This window comes from Hylobates moloch, unplaced genomic scaffold (assembly GCF_009828535.3).
Source record: "Hylobates moloch isolate HMO894 unplaced genomic scaffold, HMol_V3 SCAFFOLD_9, whole genome shotgun sequence".
Lineage (NCBI taxonomy): Eukaryota > Metazoa > Chordata > Mammalia > Primates > Hylobatidae > Hylobates > Hylobates moloch.
In genome coordinates this window covers 76473768-76492253 of record NW_026652284.1, presented here as the reverse complement: position 1 = coordinate 76492253, position 18486 = coordinate 76473768, and the positions used below count along the sequence as shown (strand labels likewise).

General features: G+C 42.9%; 1 protein-coding gene across 1 annotated transcript in view; it reads right to left on the bottom strand.

Moving 5' to 3' along the window:
- The window catches only part of PTDSS1 (phosphatidylserine synthase 1), a 75593-nt gene that overhangs the window by 34164 nt on the left and 22943 nt on the right, over positions 1 to 18486 (bottom strand). Inside the window, exons 4-6 of the mRNA XM_032760095.2 lie at positions 16196 to 16320; positions 8064 to 8222; positions 3495 to 3646 (exon numbers count right to left, since the gene is read on the bottom strand). Coding sequence (XP_032615986.1) covers positions 3495 to 3646; positions 8064 to 8222; positions 16196 to 16320 — 436 coding nt within the window. The remainder of the gene's footprint in view (positions 1 to 3494; positions 3647 to 8063; positions 8223 to 16195; positions 16321 to 18486) is intronic.

Genomic DNA, 18486 nt, shown 5'->3' with positions numbered 1-18486 from the left:
CCCACCTATCCACCAACAAACTCATACTGAGAAAACATCACAGCAAGAAGATCTGCGGCACACTGGCAGCAAAAAATAGAGACTATCCAAAAATAAACAAGAACTATAAAAGACTTGTACTGTAAAAATAGCAAAGTGCATAGAAAGACTGAGAAGAAAATGGGAATAAAGAGAGATACAGTGTGATCAAGAATCAGAATATTTAATACAGCAAAGAGGTTAATTCAACTTAATCTGTATTCATTTATACATTTAATATTACTTTAAAAAACCACCAATAGGATTTTTTGTTGTTGTTTATTAGTTGGGCTTATGCCGTGGGAACTTGACAAAATGATTCTGAAGTCAAATTTCAAGAACAAACATAAGAAAACAAGCAAGTATATTGTAGCAGTGTTCAAGAAAGCAAACATCCTGAGGCCAGGCACAGTGGCTCACGCCTCTAATCCCAGCACTTTGGGAGGCTGAGGCTGGCACATCACTTGAGGTCAGGAGTTTGAGACCAGCCTGGCCAACATGGTGAAACCCTGTCTCTACTAAAAATACAAAAATTAGCCAGGTGTGGTGGCGGGTGCCTGCAGTCCCAGCTATTTGGGAGGCTGAGGCAGGAGAATCACTTGAACCTGGGAGACAGAGGTTGCAGTGAGCCGAGATTGTGCCACTGCACTCCAGCCTAGGCGACAGAGTGAGACTCTGTCTCAAAAACAACAACAACAACAACAACAACAACAACAACAACAACAACAAGGAAAGCAGACATCCTGGTGCAAATTCCGACTCAGCTGCTTGCTAGCTGTGTGTCCTTAGGCAAATTACTAAACCTAAGCCTCAGTATCACATCATTCCTAAAATGAAGAGAATAACAGTGTCTACCCTCAGGACTGACTCAAGGCTCAAATGAGATACTGCTTGTGAAGCTTGCTTGGAGCAATACTTGAAGCATGGCTACTATTTTTATTAGGTTAAATGCTGCCTTAAATATATTAAAAAGTGGCTGGGCATGGTGGCTCATACCTGTAATCCCAGCACTTTGGGAGGCCGCGTAAGGCAGATCACCTGAGGTTGGGAGTTCGAGACTAGCCTGGCCAACATGGAGAAACCCTGTCTCTACTAACAATACAAAAATTAGCCGAGTGTGGTGGTGCATGCCTGTAATCCCACCTGGGGATTACAGGCACTTGGGAGGCTGACGCAGGAGAACTGCTTAAACCCGGGAAGTGGAGGTTCCAGTGAGTTGAGATTGTACCATTGCACTCCAGCATGGGTGACAGAGCAAGACTCTGTCTCAAAAAAACAAATACATAAAAATTAGAATTAAAATTAAATATATTAAAAAGTGTCCTTGCAAGTCAGTGACCAAAGAAAGGTTTAGTAATAAAAGGGATGGGGAAAACTGGTTAACCAATGGCAAAAACATTGTGAAATCTCCTCCTCACATCATATACCAAAATAAATTTGAGACAGATTAAATACTTAAAACAAGTAAAACCAATAAAGAACTAGAAGAAAGGCTGGGCACGGTGCTCACGCCTGTAATCCCAGAACTTTGGGAGGCTGAGGGGGGGCGGATCACCTGAGGTCAGAAGTTCGAGACCAGCCTGACCAACATAGAGAAACCCCGTTTCTCCTAAAACACACAAAAAAATTAGCCGGGCGTGGTGGCTAATCCCAGCTACTCGGGAGGCTGAGGGAGGAAAATCGCTTGAACCCGGGAGGCGGTGGTTGCAGTGAGCCGAGATCGTGCCATTGCATTCCAGCCTGGGCAACAAGAGTGAAACTCCCATCTCAAAAAAAAAAAAAAAAAAAAAAAAAAAAAAAAGAACTAGAAGAAAATACTGGTTAATATTTACCTAAACAAAAAGATTAACAGTATTTTTGATATTTAAATAAAAAAATCCACCACAAACTAGTTTAAAAGGGGATGACGGGCTGGGGGCAGTGGCTCACGCCTGTAATCCCAACACTTTGAGATGCCGAGGCGGGTGATCACCTGAGGTCAGGAGTTCAAGACCAGCCTGGCCAACATGGTGAAACCCCATCTCTACTAAAAACAAAAATTAGCCACGCGTGGAGGCACGCACCTGAAGTCCCAGCTACTTGAGAGGCTGAGGCAGGAGAATTGCTTGAACCCGGGAGGCGGAGGCTGCAGTGAGCTGAGGTTGCACCACTGCACTACAGCCTGGGTGACAGAGCGAGACTCCATCTCAAAAAAAACAAACAAAAGGGGGTGACAAAGTGGAAAATAAAGTCATATTTATGGCAAAGTGTTAATAAGCTTAATCTGTAGAAAGCACAAATAAAAGAGGGTAAATCCAATAGAAATTGATAGAAATCCAGTATCACGCAATTTTATGTGTGATAAATTTGACAAAGGTTTAAAAATGCAGTTCAAGGAAATAGTGAAATAGATATACATATATATTATAGATGAGATTACAAACTGGTACACTCTAAGAATTTATTTACCAAAAAAAAGGTGATGCACACCAAGATACATGTCCAAGAATGATCACTCCAGTCTTCTTTATGAAAGCAAAAACTTTGAAACAACTAAAGGACCATAAAATGGAACTGGTTAAATACTACATGGTTTATCCATATGTTGAAGTACAAAGAAGCCCTTTAAAATCATGTTTTAGAAGAATATTTAATGATGTGGGAAAATGCTATTTTGTTATACAGAAAACAAAGTTTTAAACACAATTGAAGCAACCACAACTTTCATTATCAGTACCATTATTCTTCCTTATCAATGGCATGATTCGTGCTGCAAAATGAGAAGCAAGTTTAACAAAGCAGGATAAAGCGATGCCGGCGGTATGACTGTCCTCTACTGGAAGCATAGTGGGGCATGCAACTTAAAACCAGTCAGAGAACTTCCTGGGTGGCAAGTGAGCTGAGTCAGCAAAGAAAAGGATTATCAGGCTGGCCTATGGGTACACAGGCCAAATCTCAGGTGAGGAGAGGGGAGTGTGTGCACAAACAGACTCTCGGTTGCCTGGGAGGGTGTAGAGAAAGGATCTCCCTACTGGGGCAATGGATGTATTGACCATGACCAAAGACCATGAGAAGCCATCACAGGGGAATGACATGATGAATCTGATGTTCTTAAAAAGATCACTCAAGCAATGGTGTGGGAAGGACTGGAGGACTTAACCTGGAAACAGAGATGAATTGATCCAGGGATGGGAGTCTGAATGAAGGCTGAGGCAGTCGGGATAAAAAAGAGGGGGTGGATTTGAGAAATCTTTTGAATTAGGAGGATGGTGTTAGGACCCCCTGAATACATAGGGTGACAAAGAGAAAATCATAAATGATTGAGCATTTTCTGGACAAATGCTTGAAATCAGGTTTATAATCATTTATGAGTTTCAGTTATTAACATGGAATTTATTCCTTATCATCAAAGACCATACTAAAATGGATTCCTACCAAAACAATTAAATATATATCATGAAAAACTGTGACTAAAATCCAAAAAAAAGGCAACTCACTTGAAGCTTGCCCAGTGGTAAGTCCTCATCTCTAAAAACCGGCAAACGACCATGCCCAGCCAAATGCCACCGCCATTGCACAACAGGATGTCCAGAATGACTTGATCCCACCAGCACTCGGCAAAATTGGGGAGGAGATGCATGAAGAAGAGCTGAGAAACACAAGAGCCCATGGTTGGAAAAATAAACAAAACTGGGGTACCATGCAGATAGATGGATTTCCTTTTTAACAATACATTATTTTAGAAGAAGTTGTTGACATTTCATTTTTTCCTAACGTATAGAAAATAACCAACAGTAACAGGTTCTGCAATCTGTTTCTTGTTTTTTTATATTGCAGATGGCTTGCAAACAAACAGCACATATCCAAACAGCTCTTCTCTTTTTGACACAGGGCTTTTAAAGAAAGGATGGTCTCTCTTGAAAAATACTACCAATTAATTACCTTGGCTAATGACAACATGACAAGGATCTGGGAGGGGAAAAGGAGAAAAGTTTCCAACCCTGACAACAAAGCATTGTCATAATTCTCAAAATTAGCAGCTTGAGAATTCAAATTGTGCATTTCAAAAATATCCCCTAGATATTTAGGTAAAACAGTGAGTAAGTTGTAAAAGAACAGTTAGCTCTTGATGACACGATGTAGGAAGCATGACAGCTTAATAGGAAATCTCACACCAACTGATTCACAATAATGACAATCTTTTATTAAGTGCCCATGATGTGCAAGGTGGTGACAGAAAAGGAAGTCAAGGGTCTTGATTTCAAGGAGAGGTGTTAGATGTTGTGTTTTTTTTTTTTTTCTGAGACAGAGTCTTGCTCTGTTGCCCAGGCTGGAGTGCAATGGTGCGATCTCGGCTCACTGCAACCTCTGCCTCCCGGGTTCAAGCAATTCTCCTGCCTCAGCCTCCCAAGTAGCTGGGATTATAGGCACATACCACCATGCCCGGCTAATTTTTGTATTTTCAGTTGAGCCGGAGTTTCACCATGTTGGCCAGGGTGGTCTCGAACTCCTGACCTCATGATCCACCTGCCTCGGCCTCCCAAAGTGCTGGGATCAGATGTTTATCCAGATAACCAGAACCACAAAATATGGAAGACGGAGGAAAGTGTTGAAATGGTGACATAAATGGAGTATGGTGGAACAAGACATTCATTCTGACTGAGGCTGAAGGTTCCTTTGGCCTCTGGAACTTTCCTGGAGAGGGCTTCTGCAAGAAAGACATATTGGAGGGGGACCTTTAAGGACAAGAATGACTGATTTCATGAGATGGAGATGAAGATGCGGGCATTCCAGGAAGGGGAAACAGTAAGATCAAGGGTGGAACAGAAGTTCTCTGGAAATCAATTTGTCCAAAACAAAGGGCATATCCACTGTGCTCAGAACAGCATGCCCTGCCGTGTGAAGGCCCAATGTAAGAAGGTGAAATTACTAAGACAATGCCTGGGAGTTCTCTGGAAAGATACAAGCCTATAATTATAAACCTTTGAAGTAATATAATAAATACTGCAAAGATAAAACAGTATTCATGAAAGCATTTTGTAAGCTATAAACAAATTATAAATATGAGGAATTTTTTGTTCTTAATGAACCTGCTGTCAAGAAGCTACAGAGTAGCTGCTGCGATGGCTTGTGGCTGCATTCTTAACCCCGGGGGCCTGGTACTACCCTTGAAGTGTATTCCCAGGTTCCAAGCCACGAGATGGAGCCTTAACTCTTGCCCTTAGAGAGGGAAGGGAGAAACTTCAGCAGAAGTCAATGGCACATACTTGCTGAAAGAAAACTATGCAAGAGAAAGTGGGATGTAGAGGACATCCTCCAGCCTAAGGAACTTTCCTGGAAGGTACCAGGTTCTGAGGGTGAGATGGGCCCCCGATAGACCCAAGCCCAAGGAGGAGGGGGCTGCATTCCTTCATTCACTACAGATTTGTGGAGCATCTGCCATGTATAAGGCAAAGTCCTTGGGTCTGGGAATACACAGGCATGGGCCCTGCCCTCTTGAGGCACAAGGATTAGCAGAAGAGACACTTATCCAGTGTCTAACATGTGAGGAGCATTTCAAAGGAGAGTGGCGAGGTGTTCCATTTCCAGCTGTATGAAGATGGAGCATAGTTACTGGAGGGGCAGGGAAAGCCTTCCAGAGCTGAGCTCTGGAGACGGCTTGTTAGCAGGTGAAGGGCGAGAAGACAGGGAAGAGCAGCGGGGAGGACTCTGTGGTGGGGAAGACAGCAGAGACGGCTGCAGCACCAAGGGCAAAAATGAGGCATGATGAGGCTGAGGCTGCAGGCAGGGGCCGGTGAACCTGGAGCCTCGTAGGCAGGGTTGGAAGTTTGGATTCTATTTTAAGAGTAAAGGAGGCCTGGTACGGTGGTTCACGCCTGTAATCCCAGCACTTTGGGAGGCTGAGGCAGGTGGATCACCTGAGGTCAGGAGTTAGAGACCAGCCTGGCCAACATGGCGAAGCCCCATCTCTACTAAAAATAAAAAGTTAGCTGGGTATGGTGGCACACGCCTGTAATCTCAGCTACTTGGGAGGCCGAGGCAAGAGAATCGCTTGAGCCCAGGAGGTGGAGGTTGCAGTGAGCCAAGATCGCACCACTGCATTCCAGCCTGGGTGACAAAGCAAGACTCCATCTCAAAAAAAACAGAGTAATGGACAAACACTAAAGAGCTCTGAGTAGGAAAGAGCCTTGGTCTGGTGGGGTCTAAAGAGGATCATTTGGCAATAAATAGTGAAGAGACAAGCAATTCTGACGGAGATGACCATGGATTAGAGACAAGTGGGAGCGGAGGTCTGAAGAGATGTCAATGGATGACTGGGTGCTTAGAAGACTCTACAGAACTCTATAGGGCCTGGTGACCACAGGCACTTGGGAGGCAGGGAAAGAAGGTACAGCAGATGCCTAGTCTGCAGTGCAAGGGGGAAGCAAGCAAGGCCGACAAGGGCCAGGTGCCTGACACAAGCCTATGCAGCGGCCGGGTTCCAAAGACATTTGGAATTCAGAGGTGGAATATGGTATAAGGGCAGGAACGTGGGCTTCACATCTGGAATCCAATCCTAGCTCACCTAAGGAAGCAAGGCTGTGTGCTCCGGCTCCCCCATCTGTACAGTGGGAACCTGTATGCACCGCCTTTCCTGGTTTGTTGTGAGGACTTAGAAGGCATATGTAAAGTGCTGGGCACTATTATGGATCGGTTGAATTGTGTCCTCTCAAAACTCCTATGCTGAAGCCCTAACCTCCAATACCTCAGAATTTGAGCTTATTTGGAGATAGAGTCATTGGAGAGGTACTTTGTTAAGATGAGGTCATAGGCAGTACAGTGAGCTGCTAATCCAATATGACTTGTGTCCTTATAAAAGGGAATGCTCTTGTGTCCTTATGAAAAAGAACACATGGGGCTGGGCACAGTGGTTCACGCCTGTAATCCCAGCACTTTGGGAGGCTGAGGTGGGCAGATCACAAGGACAGGAGATTGAGACCATCCTGGCTAACATGGTGAAACCCTGTCTCTACTGAAAATACTAAAAATTAGCTGGGTGTGGTGGCACATGCCTGTAGTTCCAGCTACTCCGGAGGCTGAGGCAGGAGAGTCACTTGAACCTGGGAGGCAGAGGTTGCAGTGAGCCGAGATCGTGCCACTGCACTCCAGTCTGGGCAACAGAGCGAAACTCCATCTCAAAAAAAAAAAAAAAGAACACCATGAAGGCTCAGACACGCACGGGGAGAATGCCACGTGACCAGGAAGGGGTCATGCATCAACAAGCCCAGGGACCACGACTGCCAGCAAACCACAAAGATAGAGAAGGAGCCTGGAAAAAATGCTCTGAAAGGCCCCAGGGGCAACTAGTCCTGCCGACGCTTTGATCTTGGACTTCTGGCCTCCAGAACAGTGAGAGGCACATTAATGGAAGCCACATCTAGTTGGCACACGTCTCTAAGTTAGGGTCAGGATGATGATGAGCATGGAGAAGTACACTGTGCATGTGGCCAAATTCTGTTCACTGGGAATGATTAATAATAATAGAACAATAATGAGTTAGTTCCCAAAGTTTCATTTTGCTAATAGTTTTTCAAGACTATAACTCTTTTATTAAGTAAACGCAACAAACTTTTGATTAGTGACATATTAGAGCTAACATTTGGAATCCATTTTGCAGCTACCAAATACCCTGGATGCTCTTATAGTACTTGAACACACAATTCTATTATCTCAAACTGGAAGCTAGTTAGTAGGTCAACTGATCTATTGAATTCTAAGCAGATCTCCTCATTCCCATTTATTTGTCTTACTTGGAATTTTAACTTCATTCTTTAGCTTTATTTCATTTGTTTCTCTTTAAGACTTGCAGGACAGAGGTACACTTTATTAAGTTAACAAGGAGGTTTTTTTTATATTTGCTTTTTTTTAAACAGAAGTATAAAATATTCTTATGGGATGGTTTAAATACTGTTTTGTACCACAGGGGCTGGAGAATGGATTAACTGACTGTTAACTGACATACTTTTTCCTATATATAACTACACACATGGCACAGTCTGGGGAACCCCCAATGCCCTCCTTGTTACCTCAGTCAGCTCCCAAGTAATACTGATTGTCCAGCAGAGACCGTAACTACGGATTAGCAAGGCCTTCATGGCCCAGCCCCAGAAATGTCCAAATGCAAATATATCAAAGTGGCTGATAATCCTCTCCCAGGTGATCACATGGCAGTTCACAGCATACTCCTATTTAAAATAAAAAAGAGAATAATTAGTGAAACTCTAGAAATCAACTTGCTTCCAGGATTCTGCCGGTAAATGAAAAGAACAGATATGAACTTGACAACTAATAAGTCCTGCTCAGTAAAAAATGAGAAAGTTGTAATAACTTAAGGGTCTTGAGGGAAAATAGACAAGTATTTGAGTTTATAAATCAAAACTGCTTTGCTCTGAATTGCAAAAGCTGCATTAAAATGAGAAGCAAAATAATTTTACAAAGGCTCAACATATCCTAAAGAAGTGGTATCACATAGATCATGTCATCGGACCACAGGGCAATGATATTAAAGCCAGTAACTAAAGCACAAATAAAAGATTCCCAATTGATTTGGAAATTTAAACACATATTTCTAAATATCATGGATTAAAGAAGAAATCATAATAGAAATTTTTTTAATGTTCATAATGATAATGAAAATACACCATGCAAAAATTGAACTTTAGAGGAAAATGTAAAGCCTTAAATAGTTATGCTAGAAAAAAGAAGAAAAGCACCCAACTTCGGTAATTAAAAGAAAAGAGAACTCCCCTCCCCAAAAATATATCAGATACTACATAATTTAAATATTAAAAATTACAAAGCTTTTAAGAATTTTGGTTCCATTTCTAATATCTTTGTTTTTGACTATACATATTTCTAAGTAATTTAATATCTTATCATATGACTGCATGACAATATGATAATATAACATTTATCAGGAATCTCTACATTTCAAATCCTTTCTTCCCAAAATTAATTTGACAGGCAGTAGTAAGAGTTGGCAAATATTCACCCCCTATTATCAGCCAGCTGAAAAAAATTCCTATAAACTATAACAGTTTTAAATTCCAGAAATGATACTTTCTGAGAGCAAAAGAGCTTCCGTGTCTCTTATGAAACCCACCACGCATCAGATTTCCTTCTCAGATAAAATGCATTTCAACTTGCAAAGCTGAACAAACATTTTTAAGAATTCTATTTTTTGAGAAGCAGTATGATGTGAGATTATGCTGTGTAAATGGGAAATCCGGAGAAAAGAGGATAAAATTCAATACGGTAAGTCAAGATAAGGCTTTAAAAAAAACAAACTGCCCTGCAATAAGATGAAAAGTCTCTTCCCGGACTCTGGAACAGCACGTTCTTGTCACACAAAATTGCAGGTTGACAGAGGGAAATCCCCTTAGGCTGAAGCAGGTTGTATATTAGATTAAGGAGCAGGGCCACGTCCCGTCAACCTCAAATGTCTCAACCACCCCACCCTCTTCTTTACTCTGGAATACACTGTGTAGAGTTAGATAAGGAAGGGGTAAGATCTGTTTTTAGAAGCCTACTCTTAAAGTAATCACAGCTTGCAGATAACTCTGGAGGACTTTATACTCTATTAAGTATTTCTATGCTTTGACATGTGGGAAGGCATTTTAAAAATCATAAAGACCAATCCATCTATTTGCAGTATAGTTAGTAATGAACAGATTTGCCAATTATCCCCTTCATAAGACCTGAGGTCCTTGTCCTGGAAGGGCCACAGGGCACTGCAGTTTAAAGCAGCCAGAGAGCTGCATGCAGGCAGAACCCTGGGAACCAGGAGGAACAGGCTTTAACTGAAGTCAGTGTAGAGCTGAAGCCTGGAAAGGGGGTCAAGTGGACAGGTGTATGCCTGTGAGCAAAAGATGGGTAAAGACAGATTCTGCTGACCTCCCAACTGGTCCTAGGCTGATTTTGGCGGCCTTACCCTCTGCCTCGCTTGCTGGACACCTAACCAAATACCAAGTCCTATTCACTTTACCTCCCCAGGTTGTTCTTTTATGCATCTCACTGCCACTATTATTTCTTGCTTAGACTTCTGTAATAATAGCTTTCAAAAACTGTGGAATGTGTCAGGCATATAATAAAGTATAGATGATGCTATAATAAGCACCTGGGTATTCACATCCAGCTTAAGACTACAGAGAGATCTTGAAAATCATAATCAGATCATGGAATGTGCATGCATGTGTGTAAGAGTGTCTGGGGCAGGAGGGTGGGGAGAAAGGGGTTGGGTAGCATGCCCGTCCCAATGTAGAAGGATTTCCACTACTACACATGCTAGGTCTCCAGCCCAACTATCTTTTCAGTCCTCTCTGGGGCAGTTGCTGACTTTGGAAGAAGAAAGAGATCCAACCTCTTTTGGGTCCTCTTTGGAAATTATCTGCCTACAGACAGCACAGGTTCTCATCAGCTCCCCCAACCATGCAGCAATTTTTGTGGGTCAGGCCCTGCTTTGTAGAAGCAGCTTGTGGTTGTCTAATGGGCTAGGGGAAGACAGGCTTGCTTAATTCAGCCGAGGTCTAAAGCAATCTGCTCCACTGAGCTTTTACAGGAAGAAATCAGCTGAGATTTTGAACTCTTGTTTCTGTTTCCAAACTCAACTAGAAATGGAGTATTATTGATTGACCTCCTAAAACATCAACACAGGTCATGTAGCTCCTCTGTTTATAAACCTTCCATAGCCTTTTCATACACTTAGAATAACACCCAAACTCCTCGTCCCAGCTGGCTCAGCCCTGGCAGCCTCCTAGCCTCAGGCAGGGCCCTCTGCCTCGTGATCCCTACACTCCTTCCGCACAAGACTGGTCCCAGCTCCCCACACCCCCAATCAGGGCCTCTACACAGACTGTGCCCTTTGTAATGGTCGTGCTTCCTTGAATCTATGACATGCCTTTTTCACACTGTATTGTTTTGAGAATTAGGGTGACTATTTCAATATGCTATTACAATGCATAGCACTTTAAATATAAGGTTTCTTTCTTTTTTTTTTTTTTTTTTGAGACAGCGTCTCACCCTGTTGCCTAGGCTGGAGCACAGTGGTACCATCTCGGCTCACTGCAACCTCCGCCTCCTGGGTTCAAATGATTCTCCTTTCTCAGCCTCCCGAGTAGCTGGGATTACAGGTGCGTGCCACCATGCCCAGCTAATTTTTGTATTTTTAGTAGAGACAGGGTTTCACCATGTTGGTCTCAAACATGTTCTCAAACACCAGGCTGGTCTCAAACTCCTGACCTCGTGATCCGCCCACCATGGCCTCCCAAAGTGCTGTGATTACAGGCATGAGCCACCATGCCCAGCCCAAGGTTTCTTTTTTTCTCCTCCAAAAAGTCATACCTATAATTGATGGTGCATCTTAAAATTGATGTTGACCTCGCAAAGCCATGACCAATCTTAACATTATAAAAAGCGAGACCACCAGACACTGTGTGCCTCCTAGTGTGATACGCAGCACCAGCTATGAAGCAGTCCCACTATAAAAACTGATCTGGAATCTAGAATCTCATCCAGCCCCTACACCTGAGTTCTACTTTATAGAAGATATAGGGGGACAAAAAGAACACGTTAAATGATGATACTGCAAATGCAGCTGCAAAATCCAGATGTGAAAAACCCTATAGAATAAGCAATGTGGTTTCTTTGACAAATAAACTTTCAGGACATGATGAGGGGAATTACAGATGAAAAGAGATTTAAAAGACATCAAATGCAATGTGTAAACCTTGTCTGGATCCTATTTGGAATAAATCAACTGTACAGAACATTTACGAAGCGACTGCAGAAATGTGAACACTCACTGTGTACTGTTCACTGTTCAGTGGTTATGCTAAAAAAAAAAAAAAGAAAAGAAAAGCCCATCTATTTTAGGTTTAATTTCTGAGAACTGTTTCAAAATAATCCAGGATGTGGGATGAAAAGGTGAAACAAGTTTGGGCCTGTGTCAATAATACTGACACTGGGTGATGGGTACATGAGGTTATAGATTCTCTCTACTCTTGCATAGGTTTAAAATTTTTCACAATAAAATTCTAAAAAGCTGTTGAAATTGTCTTAGGATTCAATAGCCAACAATTATTTGTTTAATTTGCCTTCTGGTAGACTCTAAGCTCCAAGAGGACAGGGAGCATGCCCACCTTCTCCCCCACTCCCACTAGCATGGGATGGTGTCTTATGCAGAAGAAAAGCTGGGTCAGCATTAATTAGCCAAAGACTGCTGCTTCAAGACAACCCAGTCTACAAACTTGTCTGAAGCTTAAAGGCATATTTTTGAATAGAATCAATATTTTAAAATGCAGCAACTTTTCAATTACACAAAAAACTGGCTCTAATGGGATTTCAGTGATCCAATTTATAATATTTATAATATTATAATATTAATTCTAAGGGATTTATAATATTTTATAAACGTGTATATTTATAATATATAATATTTTGTGAATATTTATATATTTATGAATATTTATAATATTTATATCATATAACATTTTATAATATTAATTTATAATATTAATTCTAAGGGAAAATGAAGTTTAAGTCTCAATGTATGATACCAGGCATGGACCATGGTCTATCAAGATTAGGAATGGGTAGAGCATGAAGGAGTGGAGAGAGTAGGGACTCTGGGAAGCCAGGAATTACAGACCTGTCTTGCATAAAGGAACCACTAATGAATATGTCCTCAGAATTGCAAAAGACAACTTTAAAGAAGTATAGACGGATGGGATTACAGATGGAGAAGATGGGCTGTTTTAGCACCAGTTAGAACTCTACAGGCTGAACACAGCCTCGTGCTTTACTTTGGCAAGAAAGATTTAGCCAATACTTGAAAACTAGAGTTTAAAAGCCAGGTTCAGCTACTTGGGGGTTGTAACTTTGACATCTGGATGTCCCTGTGATGTCAAATTCGTAAGAAAGCCAGGTGTCAGGAGCATTATTATTCGATTCAATCTCCTCCTACTGGCTGTGAGAACTGGATCAACAGAGACACACAAGCACATCCACCTGCAAGTCAGTTTACTTTGCAATGTGACCACTTTTGCTCAAAAATGCAAGAAAGATGTTTGGGAAAATATTACACTTGGGTATCTTTCTCCCAATTTCTATTTCCTAAGGCTCCTGTGAGCATCAAAGCACTTATTTTTATAACTATATACTAAAAGCACACTCCAAATGAAAAGTACAGGTTTTGACACCAGAGAGATCCATCGGCTTGTGTTTTCAGTGAGATACTGCATTTTAAACTTCCATCTCCTCTGTAAAATGGCGATATGAACATCTAGCATGCATGCACGAGGCTTATGTAGAATATAAAGTGCCCTGCACAGTGTCTGACATAGACAATTCATAATAAATAACTGCCATTATCCTCATAACCGTCATCTGCATTATCATCATCATCATAGGCTAAGAAGTCAACCTCCGTCATTCTCTCCCTTAGAGTAAAAAAATTCCAAAACAGACTTTCTCCCCCAAGACTGATAAGTAATTTCTGGCATTCTTATTTTTGCTTTAGGCATATCCCTTAAAAAATTTACAGATAACAATCTTTAAATACCACTCTAAGAAGGATTTGACCAATGTCACTATGGGGGAATGATTATTTCTTGGACCTTCTATGAAGTCCCTTTGTGTTACTTCTTGTTTGCCAAAGCAAACCCATCTATGGCCCAAATTCCTGTTCTCCTTTTCAGAAAAGAATTAACCTGTACCAAATGTTGGGATTAAAAAACACTGGAAAAGAACATATTATAGTATAAAATACTGTGATATTGTGATTCATAATAAATACATAATTTGGTCCTTGTCCCCAGTTCCTGGCCCAGAGCTCCTGAAACCCTTGCAATTTCCTGACCAATAGGGGTGCCAGGTGCATCTTTTGTTCTAATATCTGTTCTTTGACCCCAGTTACTGACACAGAGCTCCTAATTCCTTGGAGTTTCCTGGGTGATAGGAGCATCTTTTGTTCTAATGAGGTGACTTGGTAAGTTCCTGGGTTGGGGCTGGTCATCAGAAAGACTAAACCATGATTAGAAGCCTAGAACTTTCAGTCCCACCTTCCATCCTCCGGGAAGGAGAGCAAGACTGGAGATTGAGTTAAAAATTGATCATGGGGGGGCTGGGCCCAGTGGCTCACACCTGTAATCCCAGCACTTTAGGAGGGCAAATCACCTGAGGTCAGGAGTTTGAGACTAGCCTGGCCAACATGGTGAAACCCCGTCTCTACTAAAAATACAAAAATTAGCCAGGCATAGTGGCAGGCGCCTGTAGTCCCAGCTATTTGGGAGGCTGAGGCAGGAGAATTGCTTGAACCAGGGACGTGGAGGTTACGGTGAGCCGAGATTGTGCCACTACATTCCAGCCTGGGCAACAGAGCAAGACTCCGTCTTGGAAAAAAAAAAATTGATCATGGGCCGGGTGTGGTGGCTCACACCTGTAATTCCAGCACTTTGGAAGGCTGAGATGGGTGGATCACTCGAGGTCAGGAGTTTGAGATCAGCCTGGCCAACATGTTAAAACCCTGTCTCTACTAAAAATACAAAATTAGCCAAGTGTGGTGGTGCATGCCTATAATTCCAGTTCCTCAGGAGGCTGAGGCAGGACAATCACTTGAACCTCGGAGGCCAAGGTTGCAGTGAGCTGAGATCATGCCACTGTGCTCCAGCCTGGGTGACAGAGTGAGGCGCTATCTCAAAAAAAAAAAAAAAGGCCAAGTGTGGTGGCTCATGCCTGTAATCCCAGCACTCTGGGAGGCCGAGGCAGGCAGATCATTTGAGGTCAGGAGTTCGCGACCAGCCTGGCCAACACGGTGAGACCACCGTCTCTACTAAAAATACAAAAGTTAGCCGGGTGTAGTGGCAGGTGCCTGTAATCCTAGCTATTCGGGAGGCTGAAGCAGGATAATCGCTTGAACCTGGGAGACGGAGGCTGCAGTGAGCCAAGATTGTGCCACTGCACTCCAGCCTAGGCAACAGAGTAAGACTCTGTCTCAAAAAAAAAAGATCATGCCTATGTGATAGTCTCCATAAAAATCTCTGAACTCTGGGGTTCAGAATTTCCAGGCTAGTGAACACATCCACATGCTGGGAGGGTGGTGTACCCCAACACCACAGAGACAGAAGCTTCTGCCCTCAGGACTCTGCTGGACCTCGCCCTAGGTACCTCTCCATCTGGCCGTTCACCTGTATCCTTTATCATATCCTTTACAATAAGCCAGCAAACTTAAGTATTTCCCTGAGTTCTATGAGCCATCATAGCAAATGATCATGCACAAGGAGGATATTGTGGGAACCCCTGATTTGTAGCTGATTGGTCAGAAGCACAGGTGACAGCCTGGACTTGTGAGTGGCATCTGAAACGTGGGCAGTCTTATGGGACTGGGCCCTTAACTAGTGGGATCTGATGCTAACTCCAGGTGTCAGGAAAGTTAGAGAACATCTGGTCACAGAAGTGTTCACCGTCAGTGAAGAGAAAAATAGTTGGTTTTTCCCATATAATTAGTCTCTTCAGTAAAAGCCAAAATACAGTCGTTTTAGCCAAGAATAAATTTTTTTTGTATGGTTTAACAAAAATAATAGTAACAAATGAAATAAACTAATTCATTACAACTGGCCTCTCCGTGGCAAGCAGTGGAGCAGGATCAAGGAATCAGGGTCAGAGAGTGCAGGTGCTGAGGGTGATGCTGACAGGTGCAGGGGCAGCCACCGTGACCCAGGGTATGGCCCAACAACATGGGGTGTTGGGGGCACCATGGCAGACCTCGCAGTAGGCCTCACAGATAATTCTACTTTGTTCACTTCACAATAACCCCCAAGTAAGTATTACTATGTCAACTTACAAAAAAATGGAATAATCTAACAAGTACTTTGCCCAAATTCCCACAACTACCAAGTAACAGAGGCAGAATTCACACCCAAGGCTGACGATAATGTGTGTGTTCTTCCTCACAGACCCCTTTACGTAATGAGAGGATTTCCTTCCTCCGGACTCTATCACCTGTGGACAACCATGCAACTCAACAACCCTCCCAGAGACCTGGTTTTTAGGTAACTACACAGGAAATACAGAGAAGGAACAATTTAAAATGTCAAGTCTATTACCCCTTACACCCAAGAAAGAGTCTACCAGTTTCTCCAAGAGGCCACTGACAAGTACATACCATGACATCTGCTTCCCTTGTGGCGTATCGAAGATTTGGATCTAGCCAGTACATTAGAGATTTAACCTGCTCGAAATTCAGGAAGAGTAGGAATACCAGGAACAGGAAGTAGAGCACACTGAGTCCTGAGAGAAACAAAAACATGCTGAAGTTCAGAAGAGATCCAATAGTCAGACACACACGATACAAATTAGACTCGAATGGCATTGCCAAAACCAGACACCGAGATTGCAGCACAGCCTGTCAAGACTCCTCTTATAATCTGGGATTTCCCTTGATGAGGCAGTCTGATACACAGTCCTAATTCAGATTGAGAGGGGTCAAGAAAACCATCTCTGAGAAACTGATGCTAACTTAGACTGAGACTTGAAGGATCATGAGGCAAAGGATGTGCGGGGTGGGTGTGAAGATTGCACGCAACATTCAGGTAGAGAACAGCGTGCAGGTCGGTTTCCGAAAAGAGAAATGTCTAGGACCCCGTATGTGGCTAGAGCACTGGCAGAGAGGGGAATGGAGCAAGGCAGCCCTGAAGTGACCGTCAGGGCTTAAAGGCCACGGCCAACATTTCAGATATGATTGTAAGTTACGTGGAGAAATAAGATGATCTAGGTAACATTTTAAAAAGCCAACTAAGTGGACTGGAGGAGGGCAAGGCTGGGTGTGGACAGTACTACTGGTGTAAGGTTCAAGAGGTAGCCCAGGGCCACTTATTTGAGACTTACACTCCACATTACCCCATGTAGGCATTATTTTATTGTTCTATCATCTCATAATTGCTATCCTAATAATCACTATGTGTCATTTAAAAAAGAAATGTTAACAATGCACTTTTAGAAGGCAAAAGCCTGTCCAAAACATTTTAGAGAGATTTCAGAAACGATCACCAGGGGTTTTGTGGTTTCTCTTTCTCTTGAACCTGCTGGAATTAGAACGTTTATGTGGGACATTTAGAGACCGTGATACAAATGACCTTGGATCACAGCATCCATCCAAACTTGGCTCAGCACTAATCTCCAATGAGCCACTCCAGAGAAGGGCACGTCCGTGGCTGGAATGAAATCCACTGCAAGCGCTATAGTGCCAGGCCTTCCAATGGGCACCCCTCTCCCAGGCCTCAGGGAGTTCAAGGGAGGCCTGGGTGGTATGTGGCCAGCCCATAATTGTGCATCCTAGGGCCCAGGGAATGCACATTTTTTAGGCAAGTTGATATGAGAATTGCCTTCAGTTTGCACTTACGCACCATCCATTTTTTTTTAACGAATTTTCACCACAAATGCCCCCCACTATACTTTTTAATAATTATGATCCTCTTGAATAATTCCATTAGGACAGAAAGAATCTGTGGTGCAGGGATTCTCAATCTGGAGTTCTCGGTTGGGCTTCAAGGTCTGTGAAGCCCTGGACACTATATGCAGAACTGTGCATGGTGAATGTCCATGGGTGCACGCATAGGGAATGGGTCTATCTAGAGGTCTCATCGGATTATCAAAGGGATCCATGCTCCCAAAAGGCTCTTAAGAAGGAAATAAAACTGCTTATTACCTACCATAGATCATTTGAAATAGGAAGAATTCAGATGTGTCCAAATAGCTGAAAATAACTTAAAACTTCAAACAGCACTATTAAATCAACGGGAGGTATGTATGTTATAGCCAGGAGTATCTTTTTGAAAATGTAAATGGAATCAGGTCACTCTGGGAAAAACCCTCCCGTGATTTCCCCCTGCCCTTCATGCCCTGCTCTTTACCCTGGCCCACAGTCCCCATGATTACATCTGTGCCCGATGACTCTCTGACTTCTCTCCTACTCTTCTCCCAGGGCTCACTATACTTGGGCCACACTGGCCTGGAAGTGGTTTCTAGCTGTGGGTCATTTTAGCAGCTTTTCCCCTTGCCTGGGATGCTCCCCTCCCCCAGAATCTTTGCAGGCTTGAATCCTTCTTTGTATGACAGTTTTAGACTTGGCATCACTCCCTCAGGCCTCCCATCACTCCTCAAGCTAAACCAGACACCAGCTCCTGTCACCTCCCCTGGTCTTAACTAGCTTCCTAATAACTTCAGATAGCTGATATTTTTTTGATCACTGATTTCTGTAATAGTTTGTTTACTAGCTGTCCTCTGTCTCCAAGTGGAAGGGCAGCTTCTTGAGGGCAGGCTCCTGTCTGTCTGGTCTTCCCCGGTGGCCTCAGGGCCCAGAGCAGCACCTGTCACACAGCTCACTCAGTGGATGGCTGCTGAGTGAAAAGTTCACCAATCAATTCAAAGAGACTAAGAGTTACCTAGAAGCTCTGA